The sequence below is a fragment of the Heterodontus francisci genome, chromosome 1, assembly GCF_036365525.1.
Source record: "Heterodontus francisci isolate sHetFra1 chromosome 1, sHetFra1.hap1, whole genome shotgun sequence".
In the NCBI taxonomy this organism is placed as follows: domain Eukaryota; kingdom Metazoa; phylum Chordata; class Chondrichthyes; order Heterodontiformes; family Heterodontidae; genus Heterodontus; species Heterodontus francisci.
In genome coordinates, this window is record NC_090371.1 from 212,141,029 (window position 1) to 212,155,364 (window position 14,336).

General features: G+C 42.8%; 1 protein-coding gene across 1 annotated transcript in view; it reads right to left on the reverse strand.

Moving 5' to 3' along the window:
- tmem184c (transmembrane protein 184C) overlaps positions 1-14,336 on the reverse strand; it is a 58,670-nt gene that overhangs the window by 34,741 nt on the left and 9,593 nt on the right. The window contains exons 4-5 of the mRNA XM_068041271.1: positions 13,643-13,848; positions 2,802-2,876 (exon numbers count right to left, since the gene is read on the reverse strand). Coding sequence (XP_067897372.1) covers positions 2,802-2,876; positions 13,643-13,848 — 281 coding nt within the window. The remainder of the gene's footprint in view (positions 1-2,801; positions 2,877-13,642; positions 13,849-14,336) is intronic.

Below are 14,336 nucleotides of genomic sequence, written 5' to 3' on the forward strand. Positions count from 1 at the left end.
TTTTCAATTCTATCCTTCTAAAAATAAACCCACTGCTTTGTTGCATTTTTTTTTAAAAAAGGCCTTATTAAATCACTAACAGGAATGATGCAGGTTATGTATCTGTAACCCCAGATCCCTCTGTTCCTCTATCCCATTTAGACACATTTTCCATGGAATATGTGACCTTGTCTTTCCTATCAAAATATACCACCTCATGTTTATATAGACTGAAATTCATTTGCTAATTACACACCCATTTTGCAAGTCTATTAATATCTTGTTGTATTTTGTCCCAGTCCTCCTCTATTAACTATAGCCCCCAATTTGGTATCATCCACAAATTTTGAAATTGTACTTCCGATTCTAAATTGTTTATGTAACTCAAGTTCATTGGAAATTCAGCTCCCCAAGTCCTAACTCACACCAAGTTTCGTTTGCATATCACCCGTGCTTGCTAACCTACAATGGAGCCCAGCAACACCCATTTAAAAAAAATTCCTATCCCTGGTTTTCAAATCCCTTCATGGCCCTGCCACTGCCACTCCCTATCCGTGTAATCTCCTCCACCCCTACAAGCCTCTGAGATCTCTGCACTCCTCCAAATCTAGCCTCTTGAACATCAGGGAAGTGTATCATTCCACCACTGGTGGCTGTGCCTTCATATGCCTAGACCCTAAGCTCTGTAATTCCCTCCCTAAATCTCTCCACCTCTCTATCTGACTCTCTCCTCATTAAGACACTCCTTCAAACCTAGCTCTTTGATCAAGCTTTTGGTCACCTGTCCTAATATTGTCTCAGTGACAAATTGCGTTTGATGATTACTCCTGTGAAGCACCTTGGAATGTTATACTCTGTGAATGGCACTATATAAATACAAGTTTTGTGTGGCCTGATAGCATAATCATATGTACACAGGCCGTAAAACTTTTGTATTACACTAACAGTTCCATGGAGTATTTTGCAATTGAACAAATATCAGCACTTTCATTGTAACCATAACTAGTTTCCATGTAACATACTCCCAACCAACTATGACAATGCATACAATCAAGTATCTTTCATTTGTATTTTGGAATACAAGCTTGAATTATTGGCTACTGGGATTCATTGCAAGGTTTGTAGTAGACATTGCCAGAAAGATTTACTTTAGACGTTTATCAGTCACTGCCACTGGGTGTTCAACTTTGGTGTTCATATTGTCTACTGTGAATTACTTTTTCTGTTGCTATGAATGAGTTTCTCAAAACAAATTCCTACTTGTAAAAGTTTTACTGTCTGTCAAGAGAGGAGCACAGAGTGGTATATATATTCAAAGTGATCACAAGATGAGGCACTTGTTCATTATTTGGGTGGAAAAAGAAAATGCAGCATAAAAAAACTGGCATTTGGAAGATTTTTGTGGCAGTGAAGCAATTTAATTTCAGAACTAACTCAAGTTCCTAAAACAGGAAATGCAAACATTTACGGACTTTCCTGTCAATGGAAGGAGTGCAGATGTTAGCAAAACACACACGTTAATGTTACAGCTAGTACCTTACTCATGGAAAATAATGAAGTCATTAAGTAAATTAGGATGACTATTTATATCTGAGGCAGATATTTACAGATGAAAATATTGGAAATGAACAATAGAATCGAATAGCATATGAAAGATGCCAATAAGCCTGCGTTTCATAAATGACCCTTCATCAGAACTGCCATGGTCAGGCTGGTGGACAAATTTATTTTTAAAAGCATTTTTTAAATAAACAAGTCAATGTGAGGAAGGGGAGGGGAGAACTAGAGGTACAGAGTTACAGTTATGTGCCAGCCACTTTTTATGAAATTAAATTGAGATGCTGGAAAAAAGTGTAAGAGCTTGTGTCATACAATAAGTCTTGGAATGGGTGCAGAAGAAATTTACTAGATTGGTACCAGGAATAGGGGACTTCGGCTATGTGGAGACACTCTGGAAGCTTGGCTTGTTCTCCTTAGAGCAGAGAATGTTAAGGGCAAATTTAAGAGTTATGTTTAAAATTATGAAGATTTTTGATTGAGTAAATAAGGAGATACTTTCCACTGACAGGATTAATTTGATGAACCTAATTTACTTCTCCCCCACCCCGCCAGAGGACACAGGCTTAAGAAAAGTGGCAAAAGCACAGGAGAGATGAGGAGAATTTTTTTTTTATGCAATGAATTATGATCTGGAATGTACTGCTTGAAAGGATGGTGGAAGCAGATTCAATAGTAACTTTCAAAAGGGAATTGGATATATACTTGAAAAAGGAAAATTTTCAGGCACAGGCACAATAGGCTGACTACCTCCTTCAGTGCTTTATGATTCAAAATGACAAGGATTTTAGATATGATGGAATCTGTAAGCCAAAGGTTATAGGAAAGACAATAGAGCAAGTTACATGCGGTTCTAAAAAGGAAAAAACTAAGCTAGGACAAGCTGATGTCTTAAGACTATGGAAGTGAAACACTGTTCCTTTAATGAGCTCAGCTGGAACTGCACAGCAGACCAAAAAAGGTGGAACGGTCAAAGTTGGGGGTGGCAGCGGGGGCTGATTGTAGAAGAGAACAAGAATTGTAATGGCATTTCACAGAAGGTCAGGATAATGCTGATGTGCAAGAGAGCGATGCTCAGCAAAATCATCTATCTGCATTAGGTTTCCCCAATAAAGAGAACACTATGAGCAAGCAAATGCAGCCTACTAGATTGGAGAAAATGCAGATCATTGTGCAACAAAAGTGTTCGGAGCCCCTGACAAATGTAGGAAGACACAAAAAGGTATACACATCTCCATTCATTGCCCTGAAACAATATTACTTACAATGCAATTATTGTTGTAAATGGTCTGACAACAGTATACTGTAAAACTCCAAGCTTGCACCTGAACAGCAACACCCTACCAAAGAAAGCACAAACCAAAAGGTTGTCAGAATGAGAATTCATTTGGAGCAATATTTAGTAAGTTCTGAATACAGCAACAACAAAAAATACAACTACTCTGATAACTTCAGTGGCCCATAGTGAAACATGATAATTAACATTTTGAATAAATATGAAATCTGAAATATTAACATGCAATTTTAACTATTCTCGAAGGCACTTCTATGTAAAGCATAAACAATTAAAATGCAATAACAAAGGCAGATATGTGATCTATAAACAGCTTATTTCTGGATCATAAATTACACAATAGAATAAAAAGAGCTTGTATACAGAACTTAACAGCAATGGAAAAATATACAACAAAGCAAATACAGCACTTTTATTAATCAGAATTTGTAGCGATATGTAAATACTGTTTTCAGTTGCCATTTTGTCCTAAAAATAATGAACACAATCTACTGAAAACAAACTATGTATTGATTATGGGACACAGATGTCAGATAGCTAGTTCTGATCTGATGAAAGGTCATCAATCTGAAAAAGTGGCCGGGATTTTGGCAGCACATTGGAGACGGGCTGGGAAAATGGCAGTGAAAGGCATCAGGAGGGAAGCCCAACGTGTTTATGCTGCCAGAGAATATTCCTAGAGGCGGCCAGGTTAACTGGAGGAGACCACGCTTGCAGACGATGGGAAGGTAATTCAACCTGTTAAACAGGCAATTAACTGCAATTTTACCAGCATTTTTTGATTTTGCAAGGGGCACCGAGAACAGAGCTTCAGAGCCTTGCTAGCTAAAAGGAGGCAAAAGGTCAGTCTTGGCCATTGAGAGGGATAGCGTGGCTTGGCATGGAGGGTGAAACAGAGTAGACAGCAGCAGTAGCAACCTGGAGCCAAGACAAACTTCGTCACAGTAAAGGCATGCTGGTTGAATGCCCTCCGAGTGGGCAGCTGTGTGTAGAGTAAGGGAAGTGGGATGCCCTGAGAAGCAAGTGCAGCAATTTGCTATGGGGCTCATTCAGTAAGATCTTCAGACCTCCAGTGAGCAGCAGAGAAGAGAGAGCTGCAGCCACTGGGAGTGGGACAGCAGCACCCAGAGAGAAACCAGGATCATGAGACTGGAAGGGGTTAGGGGCAAGGAGGCATACAAAAAGGAACGCAACCAGCCACTTGCGCGCAGAAGACATCAGAGGTCTACCAAAGACTCCGCTTCCTGCAAATGTCAGAGCAGCAGTGTCGCTGAAGACCACACCTCTCCAAGGAGGTGGTCACTGAGTTGTGCACCAAGGTAGAGGTGCAGCTGAGCCTAATGGGAAGTGGTGGCCACCCACTGCCTGTGAAGTTGAAGATTACTGTGGCGCTGAATATCTATGCCTCAGGATCATTCTAGGGATCTTGGAGATATCTGTGGGATCTCTCAATCTGCAGCTCATCATTGCATAAGATGGTCACCAATACCATCTTCAAGAGGGCCAGCCAATATATGCGGTTTCTCTCCGATTTGGACAGTCAGGCTGAGAGCGCTATAGGATTCAGGCCATTCCTGCATATCCCCAGGTGCAGGGTGTTATCGACTGCAGGCGTGTGGCCATCAAAGTTACCACAGACCAGACAGCAGCCTTCATCAACAGCAAGGGCTTCCACTCATTCAATGTGCAATTGGTCTGCGACCACCGCAAACCGATCCTTCAGGTCTGTGCAAAGTCCCCGGGGAGCTGTCATAATGCCTATGTACTAAGGCAGTTCTAGGTGGCTGACCTTTTCCAAGCACTCCCCTCGCACCAGGAATGGATACTGGGTGATAAGGGCTACCCGCTGAAGAGATGTCTTCTGATGTCTATGTGGAAACCAAGCACAGAAGGAGAGAGATACAACAGCTGCCACGGGACAATTTGTGTGACTGTCAAGCAGGTCGTAGGGCTTCTGAAGATGATGTTCAGATGCCTTAATAGATCTGATGGAGCCTTCAATAAGCCTCAGCAAGAGTCTCTTGCATCTTTGTGTGCACACAACCTGGCACTATAGAGGGGAGAACCTCTGAACAATGAAGAGATCCTGCAGCTCGATGCCTCTTCTGAGGATGAGGACATGGAGAGGGATGGTGATTAAGCAGACTATGAAGACGACTCCGCAAGGTGCAATTAGATACGTGCCAGGAAGGCTCGTAATTCACTAATATAGACAGTTTTCTCATGAGCCTTTCTTACACACCCAAATACATTTTCCACTTTCTAAAGCTTGTTGCCCTTTCCTTGAATGCACTTACCATATCCCTGGACCTGTCAGCACATGAAGCTAAGGCGTGGGAAATGCACTGATCTCATCTGGTGTAGCCATCCATCGGTTAATGACCCAGTAGCATTTAAATAACTGAACGAATCTCTCTGGCGCATCATTTCAGAATTCATTACAGAGAAAAAAATCAGCAAGGTGACATCCACATACATAATCTAACCCCATGAAAACCAAGTGTATCTAGCTGGATTCTGTCATGTGCTTGTGGTTGCTCCTACGTGGTGGAGACAGGCTGCTGACTTTTCTGCTCCATTGATTTCCATGGCTGTGGTGGTCAACCTCTGGTTGCCTGAGGTCTTGAGGGCCGCGGCATACTGGGAGCATCCTGCACAGGCGCAGGAGCCGCCTCTGTCATCACGGCGGCCTGAGGCGCCTGTGTCATCAGAGGGGCTGAGGACTAGCTGTCAATGAGAGGCTCTGAGGAGCCTCCAGATGTTTCAGGCAGTCGCTCCTCTTCCCTTTCAGAGCATGCTCACCCCTCTCTACTCAACTGAGGAATTTGAGCACCTGGCGATCACTCCAGGCATCTCGGACCCCTCTTGCCCAGCCGTTCATCCACAGAACACATGGAGGAGTCGACAGCATGCGGGTCCGCTCGTATCTGCAGCATCCACTGTGTGGTTTTCTGGATGCGGCTCTCCAAGAGGGTCGCCACTCTCACTGGAGGATGCCATGCATGCACGTGTTTCAGACATGGCTGCACTCAGTCAGGATGGACTCATTCATCGTTCACAGCCGGAAAGCCTTTGGATGCTCTGTCAGATGGTCACGCACCACACACTGAAGCTCCAGCATCTACCGTCTTAACGACTCCAGAGACACATCATCAGCCTGAAGCTCAGCATTGCCGTGCCCTCCCATAGTCTTCAGAGTGAGTGGCTTCAACTGTCACTGCCTTAGTCAACTGCTCAGACACCTCTAAGCGGTGCTCACTAGTTTGTGACCCTGTTACTACTTGCGTGCTACTACCCAATGATGTGGGTATCTGTGCTGGTGGAGGGTGCTGGAGAATGTTGCAACAGTGCACCCTTTTGGATCTCCGCCTCCACCTCAGGAGGATCAGGGCTGTCGTGCAGGCTCGGTAGCTGACTGCTCTCGTCCATGACCTACAAGGAATAAAATAGCAATGAGGGGGCAATGTGCATTCCAACACATCCTTCAGTGTATATTCAGTGTATTCACACCTAATCTGTACTAATGCTTTGTCTTTCAACACACCATTAACATATTGTTTGCCTTTGCTCCGTGACCTTTTGGTCAGCTATGTGGCCTGGTCCAATCTGCACCTTCTCCTTTGTTATCTCTTGCCCCACCCCCACCTCACTTGTTTATAATCTGTGACTTTTCTAATATTTGTCAGTTCCGAAGAAGGGTCACTGACCCGGAACGTTACCTCTGCTTCTCTTTCCACAGATGCTGCCAGACCTGCTGAGTGACTCCAGCATTTCTTGTTTTTGCATTCCAACACATCCTTCTGACTACATCAAAGGTTATTGCAGAAAATAAAAGCTCATGGTGTAGAGGGTAACATATTGGCATGGACAGAAGATTGGATAGCTAACTAAACAGAAAATAGGCATAAATGGGTCATTTTCTGGTTGGCAAGATGTAATGAGTGGTGTGCCACAGGGATTTGTGCTAGGGCTGGGGCCTCAACTTTTTACAATGTATATATAAATGACTTAGATGAAGGGACCAAAGGTATGGTTGCTGAATTTGCTGATGACTCAAAGATAGGTAGGAAAGTAAGTTGTGAAGAGGACATAAGGGGGCTACATAGGGACATAGATAGGTTAAGTGAGTGGGCAAAGACCTGGCAAATGGAGTATAATGTGGGAAAACGCGAAATTGTCCATTTTGGCAGGAAGAATAAAAAAGCATATTATCTAAACGGCCAGAGATTGCAGAGCTGAGATGCAGAAGGATCTGGGTGTCCTAGTGCATGAATCGCAAAAGGTTAGCATGCAGGTACAGCACATAATTAGAAAGGTTAATAGAATTATTATTTATTACGAGGGGAATTATCACGAGGGGATTATGCTTCAGCTATAGAGGGCATTGGTGAGACCACATCAGGAGAATTGCGTACAGTATTGGGCTCCTTATTTAAGGAAGGATGTAAATGCTTTGGAGGCAGTACAGAGAAGGTTTACTAGACTAATGCCTGGAATGGGCAGGCTATCTTACGAGGAAAGATTGGACAGGTTAGGCTTGTATCTGCTGGAGTTTAGAAGAATAAGAGGCGACTTGATTGAAACATATTTTCAATATTTTTAAGGCAGAGGTAGATAGATGCTTGATAAGCAAGGGGGTGGAAGGTTATCAGGGGTAGGTGGAAATGTAGAGTAATCAGTTCAGCCATGAACTTACTGAATGGTGGAGCAGGCTTGAAGGGCCGAGTGGCCTACTCCTGCTCCTAATTCGTATGTTCGTATGACTACTCATCATCTGGAGCTCTATATGACCAGTGGTGCACAGATGCTTAGTGCTCATTAGAGGATCTCTTACCCCATTCATTAGGCCGCTCACTTTCTTAGGGATCCACACCCATCTCACTATCAGCGACTGCTTGCCCTGCTTCCCAGCTGCAAAGCCTCTTCCTCCACAAGCGCAAGGATCACCACGCATGGCATGCCACCTCTGGTTCTTGATCTTTCTCCTGCACGGATGTGAGCAGCCATCCTTCACTTGTAAGCACGTAGGCTTCCATTGTTACTTGCCCTACACCTATGTTGGTAGCAACCTAACTGTCCATCAAGGCATCACAGCGATAACTCCTGCATGCAGCCATTCAGTACTAGCTGTGCAGATCAACTTCGCCTGACCGGTGTCCTCCACTGAGAGGCTAAAATTTGCCAGCCTTTACTGCTGCTTGGGCAATGCTGCTAACTGGGTGGGCGCCCGCTTCTCAAATCTTTCATTTAAGGCTGCAAGCTTAATATTATGTGCTGCACTCACCTTGCCAGAATGCATGAGGTCATTGATCCTCCTTCGACACTGCAACCAAGTACATAGTACCACCACATGGCTGCTCACATCCTCTGCTATCGCTATCCATTCTATCTCTATCTCTATCCATTCTATCCTATCTTTATCCATTCCTGCTTGATTTGATGAACTGGTCTCCTTCTGCCTGTACAGCCTGAAGAAGCACCTCCAGGGAGGAGTCAGTAAACTTGGGCACCACCCTTGCTCTGCCTTCTGCCATGCCACTATCTTTGCTGTGGCCAGGGCTCCCTTGCTGTTCGCTCCGGGGCTGCTGTCTTTTAAATATGACACCAGCCATGCCTGAGCCAGTACTTTCTCTTGCCCACGCCTCCTAACTGGCTGGCTCTCCCGCCTGCCGGCTGTTAATTGGATGGCCCCAAGAATAACCCATTCTCACTTCCGCCCCCTGTCCGTGTGGCCGCGTCACTCGCTTTAGGTTCCTGACATCGGGACTTTGTTGCTGCTGGTAAAATCCCGGCCAGTAACTCTTTCTCTCTCTCTCTATGCAGTTGCTGCCTAGCCAGGTGAGTATTTCCAATATTTCTTTTTATTTCACATTTCCAGCATCTCACATAGTTTGCTTCTGTATTAGATGCCAAGTTAATGTAAATGAATACAGGGGCACTAACAATGTGCACGGATTGAAAGCTTTTCATTCTTCAGTTTTGTCTCAGAAAACAGATAAGGAAATGTTCTGTAGTTTGATACTTTTATAAATGTCAGATCACAAAATACGTATAGCAAAATCTTTGAAGGATTAAAAGTAATTTCACCATGTTATCAAGCTACTATCACTTAGAATTTCTGAAAACTGAAGACGTACGACTTTTAAATGCTGACACTGGTATCTCAAATACTGTATTACACACAATTATTTTAGCATAATTAAAGCAGCAACTAGCAGTATTTGCAGAAATTGGGGAGACTGTTCTTCAGTTCCACATAACCATCGAATCATGATATGGCACAGGAGGCTATTTGGTCCATTGTACCTGAACCAGCTCTTTGGAAGAGCTATCCAATTAATCCCACATGCAGGCTCTTTCCCACAGCCCTGCAAACTTTTGCCAAACTATTTATCCAATTCCCCTTTGAAGGTTGTTATGGAGTCTGCTACCACCGCCCCTTCAGGCGGTGCATTCCACATCACAACTTGCTGTGTAAATTTATTTTTCTTCGTTTGCCAATTACCTTAAATTTGTCCCCTCCGATTACTGACACTTCTGCTACTGGAAACAGTTTCTATTTACTCTATCAAAACCCTTCATGATTTAACACCTCTATCGAATCTCCTCAACCTTCTCTGCTCCATGGAGAACCCCAGCTTCTCAAGTCACAGTGGCACAGTGGTTAGCACCGCAGCCTCACAGCTCCAGCGACCCGGGTTCAATTCTGGGTACTGCCTGTGTGGAGTTTGCAAGTTCTCCTTGTGTCTGTGTGGGTTTCCTCCGGGTGCTCCGGTTTCCTCCCTCAGCCAAAGACTTGCAGGTTGATAGGTAAATTGGCCATTATAAATTGTCCCTAGTATAGGTAGGTGGTAGGGGAATATGGGATTAGTGTAGGATTAGTTTAAATGGGTGGTTCATGGTCGGCACAGACTCGGTGGGCCGAAGGGCCTGTTTCAGTGCTGTAACTCTAAATCTAAATTTTAAAAAATCTAAAATAAAGTGCCTCATCTCTGGCACCATTCTAGTAAATCTCCTCTTTACACTTTCCAGGGCCTTGACATCCTTCCTAAAGAGAGATAACCAAAATTGAATACAAGACTCGCATCGAGTCCTAATCGGTGTTTTATAAAAGTTTAGCATAACACTGTTGCATTTGTACTCTGTGCCAGGATCTTTTAACAGCCTTCTCAACTATATAGCTACAACACTGAAGTCCACCCGACAATGTGGAAAATTGCCCAAGTATGTCCTGTCCGCAAAAAGCAGGACAAATTAATACTCACCAATAATCTGCTCACTGATGCTCAGTTTGGGTTCTGCCAGGACCATTCACAAAAATCACAAAACAAATAAATTCTTACAGTTAAGAGCTTTCACAATACACAAGACATCTCAAATGTTACAACTTAGAGCAATAGACTTATGATTCAGGGTCTCTCCTTATGCTCAACTAAAGGCACCTTCCATAGACTGCATCTTGTATGAATCAAAATTCAACCAGATGTGTGGTGACCAAAAATAGTGTACCTCAGTTAATAATCCACCATTACAATACGCCAGCGCGCATACAGAAAAAAGTACTGGGCAGCCCTCCATATACTCCTGATTTCTTTAATATGCAACAAATATACTAACAGGCCACCTAGTTCAGGCTAAACCCACTAAACATGTTTTAAACAAAAAAATGCATTTATATAGTGCTTTTCATCACAGGCCTCATTGGCAATTAGGTACTTTTGAAGTGCTGTCACCTTTGTAATGTAGGAAACACAGCCAATGCATGCACAGCAAGAACCCAACAATTGAAATGAGATAAATGACCAGATCACGTGTACCTTTTTTGGTGATGTTGGTTGACGAATAAATGTTGGACAGGACAATGGGAAAACTCTCTAGCTCTTTTTCAAAGAGTGATAAGAGATCATACGCAGGCAGATGGGGCCTTGTTTCAACATCTCAGCTCAAAGTCGGTACATCAGACCTTGGAGCACTCCCTAAGTGCTGGACTGAGCGTCAGCCTAGATTACATGCTCAAGTCCCTGGAGTGGGACTTGAATGCACAACCTTCTGACCCAGAAACAAGAGACAAGGCGAACACTTATTACAAGAAAAACATTTCAAAAGACCAAGAAGACTATTGTTTTCAGTCTCCACTACAAATAACATTCTCTAGTCACTGACTCCATCCCTCTCCCTGGCCAATGCCTGTGCCTGAATTAGACCATTCACAATTTTGGCAACCTATTTGACCCTGAATTGAGCTGGCAACAATTACCAATACTGTCTACTTCTGCCTCCATATTATCAGATGTCTCTGCCCAACTGCTGCTGAAACCCTCAACAATGCCTTTCTTACCTTTAGACTTTTTTCTGGCTGGCCTCTCACCTTGCATCCTCTGTAAACAGGAGTTCATCCAAAACTCTGCCGTGCTTATCCGAACTTCAAGTTCCATTCACCCGTCACCCCTGTGCTTGCTGACCTAAATTGGCTCCCAGTTCAGCAACACCTCTAATTAAAATTTCCAATCTCATCTTCAAATCCCTTCTTGACCCTGTTCCTCCCCATCTCTATCCTTCTCTAGCCCTGAAAGCCTCCAGACCTCGAGTATTCCTGATTTTAATTGTTCAACCATTGATGGCAATGCTTTCAGCTGCCTAGGCCCTGGAATTTCCCCCCAAACCTGTCTGCCTCTTTACCTCTCTCTTTTTCTTGAAGACACTCCTTAAAACCTACCTCTGACAAAGCTTTAGATCACCTGTCCCAATAGCTCATGTGGCTCGGTGTCAAATCTTGTTTGATAACACTCCTGTATGTGCTTTGGGACATTTTACTACATTAAAGGTCTATATAAATGCAAGTTGCTGTTGAAATATACACAGAGGCAAATCAAAACTGCTAACTAAAACAATAAAATGAAATCAGAGGCTGTGGGTTCATTGCCTACTCCAGATCTTGAGCACATTATCTATGCTGACACTTCAGTGCAGTATGGAGGGAATCCCACATTGTCTTTTGGATGAGAGGGTAAACCAATGGCCCTATTTACCTGTTCAGGTGCATATATAGAAATCTCATGCTGTTTTTTTGTACAGCAGGAAGTTCTTTTGGTACCCTGGCTAACATTCATCCTTCAACCAAACCCATCAAAACACAGTGGCGGTACAGTGGCGCAGTGGTTAGCACCGCAGCCTCACAGCTCCAGCGACCCGGGTTCAATTCTGGGTCCTGTCTGTGTGGAGTTTGCAAGTTCTCCCTGTGTCTGCGTGGGTTTCCTCTGGGTGCTCCGGTTTCCTCCCACATGCCAAAGACTTGCAGGTTGATAGGTAAATTGGCCATTATAAATTGCCCCGAGTATAGGTAGGTGGTAGGGAAATATAGGGACAGGTGGGGATGTGGTAGGAATATGGAATTAGTGTAGGATTAGTATAAATGGGTGGTTGATGGTCGGCACAGACTCGGTGGGCCGAAGGGCCTGTTTCAGTGCTGTATCTCTAAATAAAAAAAATAAAAACAGATTACATGGTCATTCATCGAATTTTTTCTTTGTGGGATAAATTGGCTGCTACATTTCACACCAAACTGCAACAGCACTGCGAAGGTAATCAATTGGCCCTTAAGTCGATGATGCCCAATACTTTTAAGCATTTTCTGAAAGTGTGAAAGGGTATTGTGCATTCTCGGGTTGTTTAAATATTTTACACAATCACTTGCCTCTGGACTCTATTCTGTCTCGCCTGAGTCACTTGGAAACACAGTTGAAATGAGTGAACTGAAAAGACACCATGAACAGCAACTTATCACACCTCCTGCCTTTTCCTTGCTAAGGAAATTTCCTTAAAGAAATTCCATGTCCTCTCAATAGACAGGTAAATAAGTTTTCAAATCATTGTATCTTCTGACAAATAAGATAGCAATTCATACTCATAACACTTGGGTGCGGTTTCAATCTGTCACTTAGTCACTTAGGCCTAAACTATCATTCAACTCCTTTCAAAATGACAACCTTGTAACATTTTAGAATTTGGCATCCAGCCAACCAACTTGAACCTGATGTTTAGTTAAAATCACAGGCATACACAAAGGCAGACTGACTTCCTTTGCACTTTGACCTCAAACCAGACAGCACGTGTTCACTCACCACCACTACCCCTGCCTCCATAAAGGAGGCAGCAAATCTTGAGATAGCAACCATGGTCACCAATTTAAAACAAATCAGTGCTTAACCCTAATTGACATGCAAATGAAAAATTGCAATTTAAAAAATTATTTGAAACTGGATAGAACCCTATTACCATCTTAAACTGTCAGCTTTCACTTTTGCAAATGTATTAGCTTACCAAATTGCTTTCATCCACATTTAATTCTGAACAGATGCATAGTTGTGATCGGAGTCTGTTCCTGCTCCTATTAGACTAGAATAGCTCCCTTCAGCTAAACAGATTCAAACCTGTGACACACTACATGCTGACATTTTCAGATAATGAGCCAAATTGGCATTTGCATTTATCTTGTGAACAGTGCTTTTTTAAAAATTTGCAGCATTATTTTAGTATTATGTACAAAATGGTTAATAAAGGCTTCATGTAAATGGTTAATTCACTACATCATATAGATTTTAAAATATTACATAAACCAAGGTTAGGACGGAACACAAAACAGTACAGCAGAAAGGAAACAAGTCTATATTTTGGTACAAGTACAACCATTAATACAAGCCAGGAAAAAGTCCATTATTTCGAAGGTGCGTATCCGGTAAGGCAGTTTAAATTTCTGCAGGAAAAGTAGTTGCATTTAAGCAGTGCATCAACTGTTAAAAAATTACTACTTACTCTCCCATATGCCAAGATGGACAGCAGCAGAGAGGAGGCAGATGTTTCTGTTGATCTTTGGCTTCCAGCACAATCACCAAATTTGGATACTGATAGGTCAAATAGCTTAGCAGGAAGATCATGAAGTTGTAGATGACGTATGCTTCATAGCATTCTCGACACGTATCAACATATATAGCGATATGAGGATATTTCAGGGCTATCCACTGGTAAGAAAAAAATGGTTTCATGTAAAAATAATTAACTAGGCTTTTTCAAACTACACAAACTTCAGATATCATCTGTATGTTAAACTGTTGTATAATGAGTACTTTGGATCTGCATTTATGTTTTAAGAAAATTCCACCACAAAATAGCAAACTAAAGTAATAAAAGTTAAGCTTATCCTAATCAGACCATCATCAAGAGTGAACATGCAATACACACACTCATAGCCAATTACATTCCAAACCAATGCCTTCCAAACATAGGAACATAGAAAATTTGCAGCACAGGTGGTCGTCATTCGGCCCATCCTGTCAGTGGCGGCCGAAAACAAGTTTTCAGCTCTTGGTTTGTAGGTCTGTATGTTATGGCATTTCAAGCACATACCCAAGTTTTTTTTTTAAGTGCAATCAGTGTTTCTGCCTCTACCACCCTTTCAGGCAGTGAGTTCCAGAACACCCACCATCCTATGGGTGAAAATATTTCTCAA